The following is an 18,442-nucleotide window of genomic DNA, read 5'->3' on the forward strand; positions in this document are numbered from 1 at the left end:
ACAAAATGATGTAAAAATAAACTATTATATACATACATACATATATATAATATGTATTATACACACACACACACATATATATATAAAAGCAGTTCCCCATTACATGTCATCCTGCTTAATTCTCAGTTCTACTCATCAATGACATTTCCAGTTTACTGATTAGTTCGCATGCTGTGGTTTGTCCCTTCAACCCACTCATTCACCCATGTAGAGCTTTAACCTCACTCCCTCCCTGGCACTTTCTTGGGTCTTTCCTCACCTCCCAACACAGACACAAGGCTGGGGCGCCCAATGTCTGTGGGAAAGGACCAAAGCTGTCGTTTTACAGACAAGGAAACTGAGGCTCAGAGAGTGTGTGTGGGGGGAGGGCCAGTGAGCAGGATGGCACTTCTTTGACCTTCAGTCCACTCCAGGGCACTATCCTTCACAAAATTCTCAGTAGGCTCCTCCCTGCTCAGGAATCCTGCAGCTTCTAGAGCAACAGCTGTCCTTGGCACGTAGCCATGGTCTCATCTGGCAGCCAGTGCAAAAGCAGGAAGTGGTCAAGGCAACTAGTGTCCTTGATTCTGGACTCTCGGTCTCCAGCTGGAACACAGGTGCTGCCATTTCCTTCCAGACAATCAGGACCAATCGGGTCACCATTGTGCAGTTTCCTCATTTGCTAAGTGAGGTTAATATCATCTACCTTGGAGGGTAGTTAGGTTTTACCAAGGTCTTGCATGATGCTCAAAAGAAAACTGTCTTACACAATCAAATACGAGTCAGATCTCTCAGCCAAAGGACTTCCCATGGCCTCTGATGCCCTGAGCTCAGTCACGGTCACGTCCCTGCCCTCGGCCCCCCACCTATACCAGCCACACTGCTGGTCAGAGCACAGCAAGGAGTTTGCACCTACTCCTGCCTCAGGGTCTTTGCATATGCTGACTGCCGGCCAGAATGACCAGCTTCTCTGAGCCTTTCTACAAAGCTGGCTTCCTGTAGGGCCCACCTCAGATGTCCTCTTCTCCCACAAGTCACCCTGTTTTCATACTCTACGTGGATCTCCAAAGACAGTCCCTCCATATGGTGGGCTTTTCAATTAACCACCTCAGTCCCATCCTCTTTAGGCTAAGTTTGCTAGGTTGTAGTCGCACTTCTCCATCTCCATGTCCCTTGCTCCATATGTTCTCAGCTGCAGCCAAGGACAGACTTTCAAACTGTATGCATGTAAACACTGCATACATGTGACTTATGCACAAAATTTGGGGAGCCAAAATTTGGGAACCGGCACAAAAATTTTTTTCCTCCCTGCAACCTACAACACCCTATCAGCACCCATTACCTCCTTACCAATCCCTCCACCAAGGCTGCTTCACTATCAGACACCCTCACATCTTTCAACCAAGCTTCCTTTGATCACTAGTTCAGTGGTGTCCCCTGGATACCTCTCCAAAGCTAGAGTCTCCCCACACTTTCTTCTTATATCCTAGTTCTAGGTTCTAGATTGTTAGCAGCATGAAGACAAGAATTCTTTATCTGCTTCATTCACTGCCAACGTCTGGCACATAGCAGGTGAGTAAATGCCAAATGAGTAGTAGTGAACAACAAGGGTGGCTGGTATTTCCAAGGTCCATATGACACACGGGCACTCCACTGACCCCCCATTCACAGTCATCAGAGGACCTCTCCAACCTTGTTTCTCAGATGGAGAAACTGAGGACAGAAAAGTTAGGCTACCCAGACCAAAGCCACAAAGCTAGCCGCATCCCTCCCCCCAACCAATGAGGCACCAACCCAATCCTGCCCCCATTGACCAGCTTCTTTTCCTTTTACTATGCCACACATCTGGGTATAAAGAATGGAAGGAACCCCTGAACTCTGAAACAGGAGAGCCAGTCTTCGTTCCCCACAGAAACAACATGGCGAACAGGTGGTGGTGGTGGAGTTAGCAGAGTCTACAGCTAGACAGCTCAGCGACAGCCTCACTTTATGACCTGGAAGAGTGTCTTCACTAGCCTAGACTTCAGTTTCTCCATCTGTAACATGAGGATCATAACAGTGCTCACCCTATTAGGTCATGGACAGGACAAAAGGCACCTGAAGCCCAGTGCCCAGTATATATAGGGTCCCACTCCACAGGGCAGTTCACAGGGGACAGTAGGAAAGAAGGATGTTAACTCCTTGGCACCAGACTGTTCTCTGAGGCATAGCTTTTCTTGGCAGATCTAGCAAGCTGAAAATTTGTTGTTCCTCCCACACAACAACCCACTGCAGCAATCTCCCCTGAGCATAGTTCACACATAATAAGCCTGCTGACTCCCAAACGTGGTCAGGAAGTGAAAAACTAGCAATCACGTAAAATATCATGTATGAAAGTGACTGGACTTAGTGGCACCAGGCCAGAGGAAGGGATACTACACAACCATAAGGAAAGCACAAGATGGGTTAAAGTACAGCACTATGAAGTTGTCTGCAGCCACTGCAGCATGAGTTCAATCCCTGGCCAGGGAAGTGGCCCACATGACATAGCAGACCTTTCCTGTCCTGCCCTCTGTTCCCTTCAGCAATGAATTTCAGTAAATCCACCTGTTCTTCAGTGAATCCTCTCACCTCCCCACACATGCACCTCCACCCTAAACCCCAGTTCTTCTATGCAAAAAAATAAACAAAATTTATTACAAAGGCACTGTAGTAAAGATTGTGTAGTACTGGCATTAGGATAGAAATAAACATCAGTGGCGCAATTGTGAGAATCCAGAAAAATACTCTTGTATTTAGGGTAAGGTGATTTTTGTTAAAAGGGGTATAAGACCACATTCAATGATAAATAATCATCTTTTCAACAAATGGAATTGGAACAACTGGATAGTCATATAAAAGAATGAAGGGACTCTACCTCACACCATATGTAAAAATTAATTCAATTATAATAAATTAAAAATTAAAATCAAAAGGAAACTATAAATCAGAGACATTCTGCAGGGAAGAATGAGGGAGTAGGATCAAAACAGGGTTGGGAGGAATGCAAGGTGATGAGACACTGGTGAGAAGAAAAAGCATGCACTGTACAAAAATGAAGAATGAGGGTTTAAGCACAGCACTTTGAAGCTATCCACTGCCACTGCAGCAAGAGTTTACTCCCTGGCCAGGGAGCTGACCCATATGGGGCAGAAGACCTCTCCTGTCTCACCTATTACTCCCCTCAGCAGTGAATTTCAGTAGATCCACCTGTTCTACTCTGCCTCTGGTGAATTCTCTCACCCCCACACCTCTGGCCTGTGGCCCACTTCCTGTATGCATAAAAAAAAGAAATACAACACAGGAACAACACACAAGTCAATAAGAGAACAGCCATCTTCGAAATATCCACTGTGACCTACATAAACACTCCCAGCAAAGGCCCCGCCTTTGATGAGACCAGTTCTCATCCTACTCTCTGAGTCTTTGTCCCATTGGCGATTTTTTTTTTTAACATCATTCTTCATTTTGGATAATACTACTCTTAGCTGGACCTTCATTTCTTTGATGCATCTGTCATGTCCTCCCCAACCTGGCCTTCCTTCTAGCAGTGAGTGGATCTGTTTGCACACTACCAAGTGGCAGCCTAGATGGCAGCTTGCACAAAGCCCAGCTCAGCTGTGTTTGCTGGGTGAGTCCTGCTTAGTAACTGAAATGCTGATGAGTCTACATGACAGAGAGATGGGTTTCTTGAGCATCTAATATGTACTAAGTACTGTGCAAAGTGTAACACACCCAAGAGCAAGGTCCCATCACCAGGGCACTGGGTGGAGATGGACAATAAACCAAATATAAATAGGAAAATGACAGGGAGTGACAAGAACTTCCACGTTAGGCAGGCAGGACAAGGAGGAGTCACAGCATGGATGTTTTAGCAGGGTGGCCAGGGAGGGCCTCTTGAGGAGACATATGAAAGGAGGCCTGACTGGGATGACAAAAGAGACACAGGGCTACCTAAGAGGAAGAGAGTTCCAGGCAGGGGAAGCAGCACTCACTAAGGCCCTAAGGTGGGACTCTGTCTGATCTGTTTAAGGGTCAGTGAGGTACCCCATGGCTGGAATAGATCAAGTAAGAGAAACAGATCAAGTAAGAGAAATAAGAGATGAGAGGAGAAGCGATAAGGAGATAAATTCTGGATGATAGTGAGGACTTTCGCTTTTACACTGGGGGAGTTTTTTTTATGAATGTTTGGTGGGGGAGCAGGACAGAAGTTCAGAGGGTACAAAAATAAGGAGGAACAGCTAGCTGCTCCAGGTGAGCAGTGACCATGGATGGAAAAATACAGCATTAAAAACTAAAAAGCGGGCCTCCCTGGTAGCCTAGGGGTTAAGTCTTAGCACTACCACCTCGAAGGGCCAACAGGCACAGCCAAATGGTTTCTGACAAAGGCAATTCAGTGGGGAAAGGACAGCGTTTTCAATCAATAAAACTGCAACAATCAGGACACTGACATGTAAAACCAAAGGTCTAACCCTTAATCTATACCTCACGGTCATACAGAAATTAATTCAGTACAGATCAGATATATAAGCCAGACAGAAATCTGTACAAAAAAAGTTCCTATCAACGTTACTGACAGTCACCAGAATGCACATCCAAGGCCCTTCAGTGGGTGAATGGTTCAACAGACCACAGCCCAGCCACACCATGAAATACTCTTGAGCAATAGAGACTGCACTGCAGCATGTATCCAGATGGTTCTTAAATGCATATGCAGAGTGAAACAAGCCAGACTTAAAAGACTGCAGCAATTATATGAATTCTAGAAAAAATAAAACCAGAAAGTGCAGAGCCCATCAGTCGATGCTGGGGTGGGACAGGGAAGGGTGGCACATGAGGGAAGAAGTTCCCAGTCCTGCCTTTATCAAGATGCTTACTATACGTAAGTCATAGCCAGTAGAGGCCTCCCTGATGGCGCAGGGGTTAAAGTCTAAGTATTATCACCTATATTGGCAGCCAGGGCATGACTTCTAATCCCAGCCAGGGAGCTGACCCATATGGCACAGCAGACCTCTCCTGGCCCGCCCACTGCTCCCATCAGCAGTATATTTCAGTCTGTCTGTTCTGCTCCCCACTCTGTCTTTATCCAGTTCTCTCACATAAGTAAATATTTTTTTAATGGACATGACACTGGCTGGGACAGGGATGTTCACAGAGAAGTAAATATATAACATTTATCTGGTAAAAGACAGAGACAGGTGGTTCCCAGACAAAGGGCAACAGAAACTTGTGTCTTATTCTGTGCTTATTTTAAAGGAGTGAGTTTCTTTCTTTCTTTTTAAACCATGAATAAGCAGTCAAATAATTCTTATAATTGCAGAAGAGTTGGGGGGGGGGGGAAATCAAGCTAGCATGTCATTTTCTACCTAGTACTAGGAATTTATCCTAGGCGAGTCTTCTACTCCAGAAAGTGGTCTGAGCTCTCCAGCAACCTGTGCCAGGCAGTGTCACCAGATGATGCCAAGACAGGTGCCATGGAAGCATGGCTTCCATTTGAGCAGTTTCCACCCAAATGAGAACTAGCTGTTGCAAGACAAGACATGCCAACCCAAACCACAAAAGATTGCCTCAATCTGAGTTGGGGTTCATGGGCTACAGACACAGGCCCTGATCTGATTTATAGCTCCTGGGCACTCCATCACCACACCAGGTAATAAAGAACAAATTCTAAAGAGCTAGTCCTCAAAGTCACTGGTTCTCTAGTTGCAGGGCCAGCCGGGGACTCAATGGTGAGGAAACTACAGCCCCCAAGAGGAGCCCTGGCCATCAACATAGACACAGAAGCCCTTTGGCCTGGGACAGAAAAGGCTGTGTCCCCAACCCACCAAGGGGGCTTCCTCCTTGGCTGGGTTGGCCGTGCCAGGATGTACCAGGCAGGCAGGTGTAACCCAGGCTGGGACGGTTCCTGCCTGCTCCACTTGCCTGCCAGCCTTTTAGCCCCGAAAGACTTTTATCACTGGGAAAATGTGTCATGGGGCAGAGTCTCCAGGGCACCACCTCATCTGGGCGTGGGGGTATCCCTGGAGCTCTGAAGAGCTCCACTGGTCACCTATCCACAGCCTCACAAGCTTACAATCAAAGCAAGTTCAAGTACAATCAAAGGAAGTCTCCTGTTAGAAACAGCAGTGCTTCTTCGAGCTGTGGTATGTGACAAAAATTATCCCCTAAGGTGGAGAGGTCTAGAGAGAAGTGTGGCATGGGGAGCTGGGCTGCCAGAGCTGAGGGAAGACCCCCAGCAGCTTCCTTCTGCTGGTTCTGCTCTGGCTCAAGGAGGAACCTGGGCAATCACAGGGAAGGGAAACTGCCTTCAAAGTCTGGGCCCCTGGTATTAGTTTGTAGGGCACCTAGGCAAGAAGCAAGAATAGAGGGGTACCTCACTGGTAGCTGTGCAGGGCCTCTGCAACAGAGAAGTCAGCCTAGAGAGACACCAACATCTGACAAGACTCGGAGTACTCCATCATTATTGTTCTCTGTGTCAACGGAGCAATCGCAGCCCTCCCTGTCTCCCTGTCTCTTCTGCCTCCCAGTGTCTCCCAAGCCCCCTTCAATGTCACCCCATTGGTTCACAGTCCCACACCTCCCAGTGTGGTCTTCCAGTGTCGAGAAGTCCCCTGAAAGTCTATGCAGTGTTATCAGTTCAATTCTGGTTTCTAGGTACATCCACTCAACAAGTATGCGTGCTCCTCCCATCTTCCAGGACATCAAGGAACGGTACACACGGACAAAGTCCCTGCCCCGACAATCTGCCATTCTGGGGGGTGGGAAGGAGACAGAGAACAACCGAGTAATGCAAAATAACTTCAGGTGTCAGTAATACAAGACAGACTTTGAAGGCAGGACATCTCGAAGGCAGGAGGCCCTGTGGGAGTCAAGACAGGTCAGGGTCAGCCTCTCAGAGAGGTGAGGTGAGGCGTGAGCACAGACCTAGTGAAAAGACAGGCAGGAGGTAAAGGGTTATGGACAAGAGAGATAAGGGCAGACGGAGAGAAAGACGCAGCTGGGAGCGTGCCTGCGGGTTTCCTGTGGCCACCTAGAGGGATGAGCAAGGGGAAAGTGGGGAGAGGTGAGGGCAGGAGGTGACCAAGGCTTTTACACCTAGTAGATGGGAGCTATGGAAGGTTGTGGGGCCCTGAGGATGTTGCAGGGGATCCAGGCATGGTGTCTGTAAAGGAGGCAAGGAGGGGTGGGACATGGTAAGACCTGCTGATGTGGGACATGGAGACATCAGAGAAGACTACGTCCAAACCCAGCCATTCAGTCCCAGTGAAGCGGCTGTGTGCGGGGCAGTGAGGACTGCACATTCAGTGCCTGCCTTCCTACATCCCATGAGGGCCTCCCAAGTGCAGATGCAAATCCTATGACTGGATGACCAGAAACAGCCTCAACAATCTATCTCCTGGTAGATGACAGGCTGGTAGATAACAAAGTTGAGAAGAAAAAAAGAAGAAAAATGCCTTTGTGCTATGAAGTACTACGTGGCCTGAAAAGGAAAAGAATGAGTCCTACTGCTAATGGGCACAAGCCACAACCTGGGGTCATTGGGAGAGTTGGGCACAAGGGCACAATGAGTGCAACGGTCACCTGCCTGCTTCTCACCAGTTCCTGCCCAGTCCTTATTGCCTCGGCACAAGGATCTGTCATCTTCTCCAAGGGGCATTCCCTGACCACCACTTTCACTCTGAGGCTCCCAGTGAGGGTCACCATCTTCCACATGCCTCTGCCCACTTGTCTTGGGTACATAGCTACTGAGAGGCAAGGACCAGTTAGGCCTCACTGATGGGACCTAGTGGGCAAAACGTCCATTTCAACCCACTCTCTGCCACTTGCTATGGTGCCATCATTCCCCATCAGAGACAAGTACTACCTGAGTGAAAAAGCGGGGAAGTATAGGGATTCAGTGGGCCTAGCTGCCTGCCCCACCCCCACCCCTCTGCTGACTCACCTGAAAAATGGGGCCAGCCCAAGGTGACGTTCAGACAGCACTCAATGACTGGTATGCACAAGGGAGTCAAAGACATGGAAATCCAAATAGTACGTGAGGACCAAAGTCATGCCCAGTTGCCACTGAGGGAAAACAGAACAGCTGAGGTAACACCAGGCACACCGATGGGTGCCAAGTGTTACAGGGCAACCCCAATATGAAATGGATTTACCTGTTTGTGGGTCCTCACCTGCGTGCTTAAAAGGGATTTATAATGAGATACAACCACAGGCACACACACAAAAAGGATAACAAAGAGTTTATTAACAAAAAGGGGAAATGAAAAATGAATAACTCAAGAAGATAATTTGGTGACTGCATCCTCCCAGATCCACTGATCTGGAACCCCAATAGCACAGTGAAAGCCAGCAAAAACCAAGACCCATATGTCTGGTTATATATCAAACCTGGATGCTTAACTCAACCCTCAGTTCCCAGCACTCCTCCCTTCAGTGGCATTATGGGATTTGTAGTGCTTGGTGTCTTGGATCTTTGGTCTAGGGTAGGGGTGAGACCCATAAAACCTATTTGTGGAGTTTGTTCAGGACATTCTTTCCCCCCACCAGGGTTTGGATTATTCAACATCTGTTTTGACACCTTTGAGAAACTTCTGAAGCACACACAAGAGAATTAAAAACCAGATCCTGGGGCCCTCCCTGGTGGCACAACGGGTAAGGACCCAGCACTACAAGCCGGCCGCAGCTGCTTCAATGCAAGTTGGATCCCTGCCCTGGAGGTGATCCACATGGCGCAGCAGACCTCTCCTGACCTGCCCGCTGCTCTCCTCAGCAGAGTACTTGGTCGAACTGCTTGTTCTGCTCCCCACTCTACTTCTGATGAATCCTCTCACTGTCCCTACACCTCTGACTTGTACCCCAGTTCTATAGGCATTTTTTTTTTTAAAGCTGGCTACCATGAAGAATTAGTTATAGACAAAAAAAAAATCAGATCCTGTGAGAAATATGATGTATCCAGGAAGGAAGTGCTAACCCAGACACTGGCCAGTTGGCTAAGGAGTAAGGAGGCCTCCTACAAAAGCTGAGGGTTCTGGGTTTCAGTCAGGCCACTTGAAATCCCAACATCCTGAGGTGCCTCAATTTCCTCATTGGTAATGGTGATCAAGCACAACCTCATAGTGAGTGAGGCACCTTGTGCCAAGGTCTGAGAGGATTATGGTGTCCTGAGGGTGTGCTCATCTCCCCCAGGCCTTGCCTCCATTCCTTACCCCCAAGGGAGTGTTAGGAAGCAGCAGTTACAGTCAAAATTGGAAGACCTCTGGCCCTCCCTGGTGGCGCAGCAGGTTAAAGCGCAGCACTGAGAAACTAAAGCCGCTTCCGCATGAGTTCGATTCCCGCCTGCCCTGGAGGTGACCACATGGCGTGGCAGACCTCTCCTGACCCGCCCACTGCTCCCCTCAGCAGTGTACTTAGTCGATCTGCCTGTTCTGCTCCCCACTCTGTCTATGGTGAAACCTCTCACCGCCCCTGAGCCTCTGGCCTGTACCCCAGTTCTGTATGCACAAATAAATCTTTAAAAAATAAATTAGAAGACCTCTAAGAAGTGTCAAGTGGTTAGAAAACAAGTTGCAAATGGTAGACTAGTGAAGAACAGTGAAGTCATCTTTGGTGGCGCAGGGTTTAAAGACACAGTGCTATCAAGCTATCCACAGCCCTGGAACATGAGTTTGATCCCCACCTTGGGGACTGACCCACATGCTGCAGCAGACCTGTCTCCCCTGCTACTCCCCTCAGCAGTGGATTTCAGTAGATCTGCCCCACACCCTGTGGTGAATTCTCTCCCTTGCCCACTTCTAGTCTACACCCCAGTTCTTGCATAAATAATCTTTAAAAAAAATAAATAAATAGTGAAACTGGTTTTGGAAGGCAGACACACCACAAGAGAGCCAACGCCTTAAAACCGCTGTACCGGTACGCGTTATCAGTGTGCATATGTAGGTAAACACACAAGGGTCCGGGCAGGATGTACCCCAGACAGTGGTGTTCCCCAGTGGAGCTGGGGGGAAGGGACAGGATGGCCAGTGTGTTCCTCACCCGTCATCACCTCCCTTTCCACAAGCACACGATCTCTAGAGCTCTGCTGGTGTAACTGCGATTTAGGAAGAGATGGGGCCTGACAGGCAGTTTCCTGACCCTTTCACGCCTGCTAGCTCTCACCTCTGCCTCCAGTTTCTTCCAGTATTTGCCGGCCAGAGTATGTAGGGGTCCCCAGTTCCTGCCCTCTTCTCTGTTTGGATGATGCTCTTTGTGGTCTTTTGGAGGTGTTACACTGCAAACTGGGGCGCCTGCACCAACTTCCCAATCTGAAACAGTGCCCTCCAGCAACTCTCCTGCCCCCTGCCACTTTTTTCTGCACTTCTCCACCTTACTTAATTAACTGTACACCAGGTCCCTGTCCATGTCACTGGCACTGGACCCCCAGCCCTGGCACATCGTATGTGCCACTGAAGGCCTGCAACTGGACATGTAGCTAAAAACTTCATAGGACCCCACAGGCCAGAAGTCACTCCATCTGGGACCTTGGCCTTGGGGTACAAAGGTCATCCTACTCCCAAGAGCTGTGACTACACTTTCCTAGCCCCACCGTCCCCAGGCACCTGCCTTTGGAGGAGATACCAAGCCAGTGCATACAGCCCTCAGACCCACCCTCAATTTCCCCGCCAGCAAGCAGGGATGCTATAAGCAGCACCTGCCTCCCTCACCCAGGACTGCTGGGCCTACACGGTTCGATAGTAGATGTTAGTCTCAGCACAGGGTGATTTCCCACAAGCATCAGCTTTCAACATAACTCTCCAACAGCAGAAGAGAGTGAAAGGACCACCCCGTTCCCAGCCCCAGCTAAGCATGACTCCAAAGGGGAAAAACCCAGTTCTCAGCAGGAACCAGTACTAGCAGGAAACCAAATGCACTTGGAAGCAAGTATTTTCTCTGCAGTGCCATCATGCTTTAGTGGCAAGGCAATTTCCCCCTTTTATTCCAATCGTAGCTAATGTCCTATAAATATCTCATTATTGGCTTGTAGTTTTCCAAAGCTTTAACACAATAAGAGCCTAATTACAGCATGCATTTGGCAACCCCAGTAAATTAAGGGTTAGCTGGTGTTCCCATTTCTCCCTGCTGTTGAGGGGCCTGTAATTTCAGCATTTCATTCAAATTGGGCAAAAACTTGGCAAATGCAGGCTCTGAACCAAATGCAGACATGTGGAGAGACACAGGGTTCCAATCCGTGACTGGCTCCTTCCTCCCAAGCTTCCTCTAAAAATTCTAAATCCAGCAGTGTCCAAGGGGCCATCCTCTGCCCTCACCTAGAAACAACCCAGCATGTTACCAGGGCACTGCAATCCGTGGACCTAGTGAAAGTCATGATCACGGGACAAATCTGGGGAAAAAAGAAGGCAGGCCAGAACTGACTTTGGAGAAAGCTGGCTTTCTGGTTATAAACATAATCCCCAAACAAGCAAAAACAAGGCATGAATCACATGGGAAGGAGACCCTCCCCTCCTGCAGCCCAGAGCACACATCTTTCTGGGATTTATTACAGATACAACGGTTTTGAATGAGATAGGGCCTTACTTTCATTTGGCTTGGAGCCCAACAAGTCTGACAAGAGTTTCTGGATGGCTGAATCCTCTTCTAGATCTGTCTGGGCAGCTGCTTCGGGGTCAGTTGTCTGTACACTCTAGCCAATTCCCCACTACTGGGCATTCTGGTTCCCAGTTCCCCACCACCTCACATGAAAAGGGCATAACTCTCACAGTCAAATATTTGTTTGCAGCCATCATCCGACCTAAAAATGAAACAAGAACAAGCTCCCACCAGCATTTTAAGACCTGATTCCCCACTTCGTTCCACAGTAGCCTCCTAACTAAAGCACCGATAAGCTCACAATTAGTAGTTATGCTAAAATGAAGTGTAACTTGGGGCCTCCCTGGTGGAGCAATGGGTGAAGTCTCAGCACTATCCTGTGAAAGGCAGACAATGCAGCACAGTTCAATCCCTGACCCACAGGGCACAGCAGACCTCTCCTGACCCGCCTGTTGCTCCCCCTCAGCAGTGCGTTTCAATGATCTGCATGTTCTGCTCCACACCCTATAGTGAAATCTCTCTCCCACACACCCCACCTCCGCCACCTGCATCCAGCTCTTGTACACATAAATTTTAAAATCTTTAAAAATAAATAAATAAAAATAAACAAGTGTTACTTATATTCACAAAGTAATCACAAATTCCTTTTCATAAAGGAAGAAGGAATTAACTAACAATTGGTGACCAGAGTTCTAACCCAGAGCTATTACAAAACTCACACCAGTCTAATGTTTCAGGGAATTAGCTCAGTGGATCCCCATGCCACTGTCCAGAGGGATGGAATGCTGAGAACCCCATTTTCCAGATGAAGAAACTGAGATCCAGGGAAGTGAAGTCATTTTGCAGAGTGCAGCAGTACCGAGTCAGTGTCAGCACCCTAGCCATCTCCCTGACTAGCTAGGGTAAGCTCAAGCACACAGGCAAAGCCCTTCAGTTTTGTCTAAAAGAAAGAGTAAGTCATTTCCAAGTGGCTCCTGTTTGGGGACAAACCAACCCAAAGAGCATATACCAGATGTCCCTCAGTCTGACCAGCACAAGAGTCAAAGGTCATTCAATGCACCCGCTGGGTGCTGGTACCCACTAGGTACTAGGTAGTGGATCTGTGGCAGTCATGTTTCCCTGGAAGAACACCCCTCCCCGCCAAGACCAACTGGAAATGCAACTGGAGACAGCAGTGTTGTCCTGCCCTGCCTCCCATGGCAGCTTCTGGTAAAATGAAAATGGTACTGGGCACCCACATGTACTGGGGGGGGGGGGCACGCTTACTGAGACAAATGAGGTGAGAGGAGAGCCAGCAGTGAGGATCAGAAAAATAGTGACAATACCACCAGCAGCTTTCTCTAGGTTCAGAACTTTCCCTGGCCCCCAAGGCTACTTGGCAATGCACCCCAACCCACCCAATAGTTCCTGAACCTCATTTCTCCCCACCCTCCCATTATACTGGCCCAGGCACACTTCTACCTCAGGGCCTTTGTGTTGGCTCTTCCCACAGCCTGGGATGTTCTTCCAACAGATCTGCACCTCACAGAATTAAAATCTCTGTTCAAATGTCACCTTCCCAAGTCCCTAGGTGCCCTATTTATCAATCAGTTCATTCATATACTAAAACAAAGGATTTGGGCTTTATTCTTACATTGTTGTTTATTTTTGGACAGCATCTGATTTCTGCCCTCTATATAGTTCCTGTAGTTCTCCCTCCATGGCACCCATGAGCACCCTATTCAAAACTGTCCTCCCGGCCCTCCCTAGTACTGCAACGGTTTAAAGTGCAACACTGTGAGGCTGTCTGCAGCAGAGTTAGATCCCCGTCAGGGAGCTAATCCTCATGGAGTGGCAGACCTCTCCTGTCCCACTCAATGCTCCCCTCAGCAGTCCATTTCAGTACATCTGCCTGTTCTGCTCCCCACTGTGTCTCTGGTGAATCCTCTCACTCCCCACACCTCTGGCCTATACCCCAGTTCTTGTATGTGTAAATAAATAAATCTTTAAAAATAAATAAATAAAATAAAACTACCCTCCCCACACTACTGAACTCTCCATAGCCCTTGCTCTTTCCCCACAAGAGTTATCAACCTCCAAAGGTATTTCTTCCTTATCTACCCCCATCCCCACTCCCAGGAAAGGCCAGCTTCCCGGAGGCAGGAGTTTGCTATCTTGCTCAGAGCTGTCTATGTACAGGCTATGTCCCCAACAAGCTCTCCCTTCACCATCCCCCCACCCCCGCAAAACACACACACACACAGTGTATATGCTCAGAAAATATTTTCAAGGAACAAATGAAAAACACATTGAATATTAAGCTTTATGGTGCTAGACATTCCTCCAAGAATCTAAATGGGCTCATTAATCCTTACTCATCCCTCAAGGAGGGCACCAGTCATTTATCTGTCCTAAGAGGTGAAACACACCCTACAAGACTGCCTGAAAGAGGCCTAAGAGTAGATACAGCCCTGCCTCCTAGTTGGGAAACTGAGGCTCAGGGAGGTGAGGCTCAAGGAATCAAGCCTGGGCCTTGGGGGACTCAAAGCTGGAGGTCCCAACCTCAGCCTCCTCCCACTCTTCTCCCCCCTCAAAAAAAAAAAAAAAAACGAATTTGTAAGTCTCTCCCTCTCGCCAGTTACATGACAAAGTCAACAAAGCCACATGTGCTCCTTTCCTTAGGGCCACAGGCCTATCAGCTGGTGCAGGCAAGCAGAAGGCCTTCAGCTTAACAGTTTCCAAGGCCAGGAAGGTCCAGACAAATGTGAACTGGGCCTGGGAGAGCACTAGGGAGTAGAGGGGCTTATGGCAGCTGACGTGGCCATGCGCAGTCTGATGGGAACAGACGACTGCTTAAGATCCAAACAGTTGGTGTCAAACATGACATGGGCCCAGGGAGACCAGAATGCAGTGACTATAACAATGACCATGGCTACAGGGTCCACATACTGGATACACATAATTCACCCAGACCCCTGGAAGGGTCTAGTCATCACCCCCACTTTACAGAAAGGAACATAAGTCTATTCAGCTAAATTCATGGTTCTACAGCTGGGCAGAACATCACTAAACTCCAAAGATCTTTACTTTCTCACACTGCAGAAATCTGGATGTTGATGTAAAGTCTAATTTTCAAATGTTGGCAACTAAAAAAGGTGGGTTTGTTTCTTTTTTTTTAAACACCATGCAGTTGAAACAAAAGATGCAGCAAGCAGGTCTTGGCCCCCACGGCCCCCTATCTGCAACACCTGATCCAGGGCTGAGCCAACTGGGCTGCTGCAACCAGAGTTCTTAGAAAATCCATGAGAAAGAGGCAGTGAAAGATACAAGCCCATGGTGCCCCTGGGGACAAGTCCTTAACGTGCTCTCATTCGTTCCTTGTGAGCAGCTGGATGTCCACTTTAAGGCATGGTACACGGGAGGAAGTACAGGCTCTCTGCTGCTTTTTGGCCAAATTCATGAAAATTTGTGAGATTCAAGGTAAAGACCACCTGTTGTTCCCTTGGAGCAGCAAAGAGGCCTTGTTCACATTCGGGAAATAAGAACAAGTTAACTCTATTCGCGCATCCCATATCAGAAGAGAGGTCTTTATGTATCTTTGGTTCGTGGGCCCTGAATTATAAGTTCTTAAGGACCCAAGTCTGCCCTGTAGGCTTCTGAGAGAAGGTGGTCACCATATTCTAGTGCAGGTACGTGAGAAAGCAAAGAACAGAGAGACCAAGGAGGGGTAGGGAGGAGATGCTTGGGGCCCCCAACCCAGAGCCCCCAATTCCTCATTGAATAGCTTGAGCAAGACTGCTCAACTCTGAGCCTCAGTTTCCTGTTCTGTAAAATGTGAGTCATAACAGTGCCACCTTTATACACTTAAATGTAGTCTTGCACGTGACTTGAGAGTATTTAATTCTGATGAGCTTTCACTGTAGTTTTGAGAGGAACCAGCCTCATGAATAACAGTCCCTCTACAGAGACATACTCTATGTTAAGTCAGCATGTTCAACACACCGTGTCCTTGTTGCAATCTTCCTATGGCTTTATCACCCCATTTTCAGGAAGAAGACCAAGGCTCAGAGAAGTCAAACCACCAATGCAAGGTCACAAGGCAAAGTAAATGAACAGAGCTTTGCTGGAACCCATCAGCAGCCTGGGCGGGCAGGAAAATGGCCATAGAGAGGGGCCCACACCCCAGCCCGAGGTTCAGGCCAGTACTGGCTGACCCAAGGCCCACACCTTTCCGCCACACCGGACAGAAGGCAACTTGCCAGAGACAAAACAGCAAACAAGGAAATTCATGCTGCTGAGATCAAAACCCCAGACTCCTGGCAAGGCAGGAGTGGAGCTGGGTGTTCAGTTGGGCCTCACTGAGCCGCTGATGGTGCTGGGCAAATAGCTAGACCTTTCTGAATCTCCCTGCTCAATTCTAGGACCTCCACCTCACTCACTCATGGGATTCCAGATGATGAACAAAGAACTCAGACCAGAGCCTCAATGTTATCCCATGACACTGGGTATCAACGATGATAATTGTAGTTATGACTATAATGTTAACATCTGACAGCTACAGTCACAAATAGATTACTTCCCAGAATGGAGAGGGGAGGCAGAAGATCACGAGCAAAGGGAGAGGGGAGAACCAACTGCCCTCTGGTCATTGCACCCATTCTTATCCATTAGCTTCTTGAATCCTGGAAATACTCCAGAGAATGAAGCCTACTGGACATATCGGCAAACTGAGGCTTCTCAGGGCTACCCAGGAAAACTGTCACCCAGCTCTTGCCACTGAAGCCTGACCAGGCAAGAAGTCCCTTCCCAGACTCCGAGAAGGGGCCTCAATATGCAGGCTTTAGCATGGAAGCCCCTGTGTTCTAGGCCCTTGGAGAGAATCCTGGAGAATGTTTCCCTACATTCAATTGGGAGGTGAGGAGCTCCCAATAGATCCTTGAGCCCTCTTCGCTCCAAGTCCCCCAGTGAGGTAGGGCTAAAAAGTTGGGGGCTACAAAGGCACTGATAGGCAGACTAAGTGGAGGTCAAATACCTCGACAAACAGACAGTAGAATGCACTTGGAAGGGAGGACTCCTCAACCCCTTACATACCCTCATTTGCCAAGGACCAAGCTATAGAAACAGAGGAAGAAGCCAGACAACAGGGTTTGCTTGGGTCCAGCCAATCAGTCAGACAACAGAGATCAGATGAGGTAACTCAAGGAAAGGATGCCTAAGTGTTAAATGAAAGGGGCAGGGATGCGCGGCCAGACAGCACCGGTCACACTGAACAGCTGTCCAGACACCAGGGGGCTGTACCGCAGGACTGGACAAATGGACAGTCAAACGGTAGTGGCAGGGAATGCTACACCGACAGTCGACCAGAAGGCCGGCGCTGCTGCAAAAAAATGAACAGCTAACCAGACCCCAGGGGTAGGCCCAACAGGTATCTAGGTGGCGGGTATTGGGACACACAGACAGGGAGGGCCTACCCCTGGCAACCAGAGGGTGGAGATCGCCCGCTAGAGTCTGGAGACCAGCGCGTCGGCAGGGCGCCAAGGCACCTCCTGGCCCACGCCCCCCAGCCCGTGAGACACCCGGGGAGCCTAGGCCGCCTCCCTAGCCCAGCGAGGAGCCCTTCGCCCAAGACGTCCCAAAGAGCCCGCCTCCCTGTCCCTGTCCCGTCGAGGGCACGCAAGCGCCGCAGCTACGCCGGCGGCGCAGGGCGCGCCATTCCCGGTCCGCCCTCCGCACCGCAGGCCGCCGCCCGCCGCCGCAGCTCTTGCTCACCGGCCCACGAAGTTCTCGAGCACCGAGCTCTTGCCCGCGCTCTGGCCGCCCACCACGGCGATCTGCGGCAGGTCCAGGTGGCAGCTCTGGCCGATGGAACTGAAGGCGTCCTGCAGCTTGTTGACCAGCGGGATCAACTCTTCCATCCCGCGGTTGCCCATGGCGCCGGCGATCGCGGCCTGAGCGCCCGGCGCTCTCAGCCCGCTCCCTGCCCTCAACGACGCGGCCCCGCGGCGTCCGCGGCCGTTGCTCCCCGCCCGCCCGAGCCTTGGCGCGACGTCCGCTCCCGGCTCGGCCTCACTGTCGCCGCCTCATCCGGTTCTCAGACTACACCCGACCCGAGCGACCTCCCGCCCCGGCCCCGGGGCTGAGCCCAAAGTCCTGGATCCTCCCCCGATTGGCCGGCCGTGCTGCCACTCATATACGTAAGCCAGTGAAAGCGAGGCAAGAGCCCACAGCTGACTGAGCCTTCCCCCCTGGGGACCTTCTTGCGGGCTCATTGGATATAAAAACTGTCGCTTTTGTGTAAGAGCCAATAGCGGTAGGAAGAGAATTGTCAAAAACCGGTGGGGGAGAAGTGGGGCGATGTTTCGGAAAAAAAGCTATGTTGGCCCCGCCCACCCTGGAAAGTTCCCAGACTGTAAGAAAAGTCGCCAACTTTATTGGCAAGAAGACCCGCCAGTCAGTAATCTTGGCCAATGATGTACAGAATCAATTCTCAGACACACTCTTGTCAAGTGACACTACCTAGTTCCCAAAATTGTCCCATTGGCTTATATAAATATCACTCTGCTCCTCCAGCTAATAAGCGAAGGCGGGCGGGCTTTACATTCGAATCTTGACTATGACTGAGAACTTAATCGGTCAATCATTCTTGTGATTGTTTTGTCCATTAGACTTCTGCCTACAGGGTAATACTCACGTACCCGCCTAGGGCGACACCTTGTGGTGAGAGCCAGTAATCATCTCGTCTGAATTGCCTGGCACTAGAGAAAAATACATGTCCCAGAATGCATCTCGGCCTCGGGTTTGCACATCAGTTCACACTTGAGTCCAATGAGCTTAAGGGTCGGGACCTGGCAATGCTTCCTGGGCAGAGGCAGTTTAGGATCGC

General features: G+C 49.5%; 1 protein-coding gene across 10 annotated transcripts in view; it reads right to left on the reverse strand.

Moving 5' to 3' along the window:
* Positions 1–17,612, reverse strand: part of DNM2 (dynamin 2) — a 75,591-nt gene extending 57,979 nt beyond the window's left edge. For all 10 annotated transcript variants that reach the window (XM_004689020.2, XM_012729634.1, XM_004689017.2 and 7 more), the window contains exon 1: positions 17,329–17,612. In XM_004689020.2, coding sequence (XP_004689077.1) covers positions 17,329–17,489 — 161 coding nt within the window. In that variant the 5' untranslated portion in view covers positions 17,490–17,612. The remainder of the gene's footprint in view (positions 1–17,328) is intronic.
* Between the last annotated feature and the right edge of the window lie 830 nt (positions 17,613–18,442).

Source organism: Condylura cristata, unplaced genomic scaffold (assembly GCF_000260355.1).
Source record: "Condylura cristata isolate star-nosed mole 26May11 unplaced genomic scaffold, ConCri1.0 scaffold00025, whole genome shotgun sequence".
Classification (NCBI taxonomy): domain Eukaryota; kingdom Metazoa; phylum Chordata; class Mammalia; order Eulipotyphla; family Talpidae; genus Condylura; species Condylura cristata.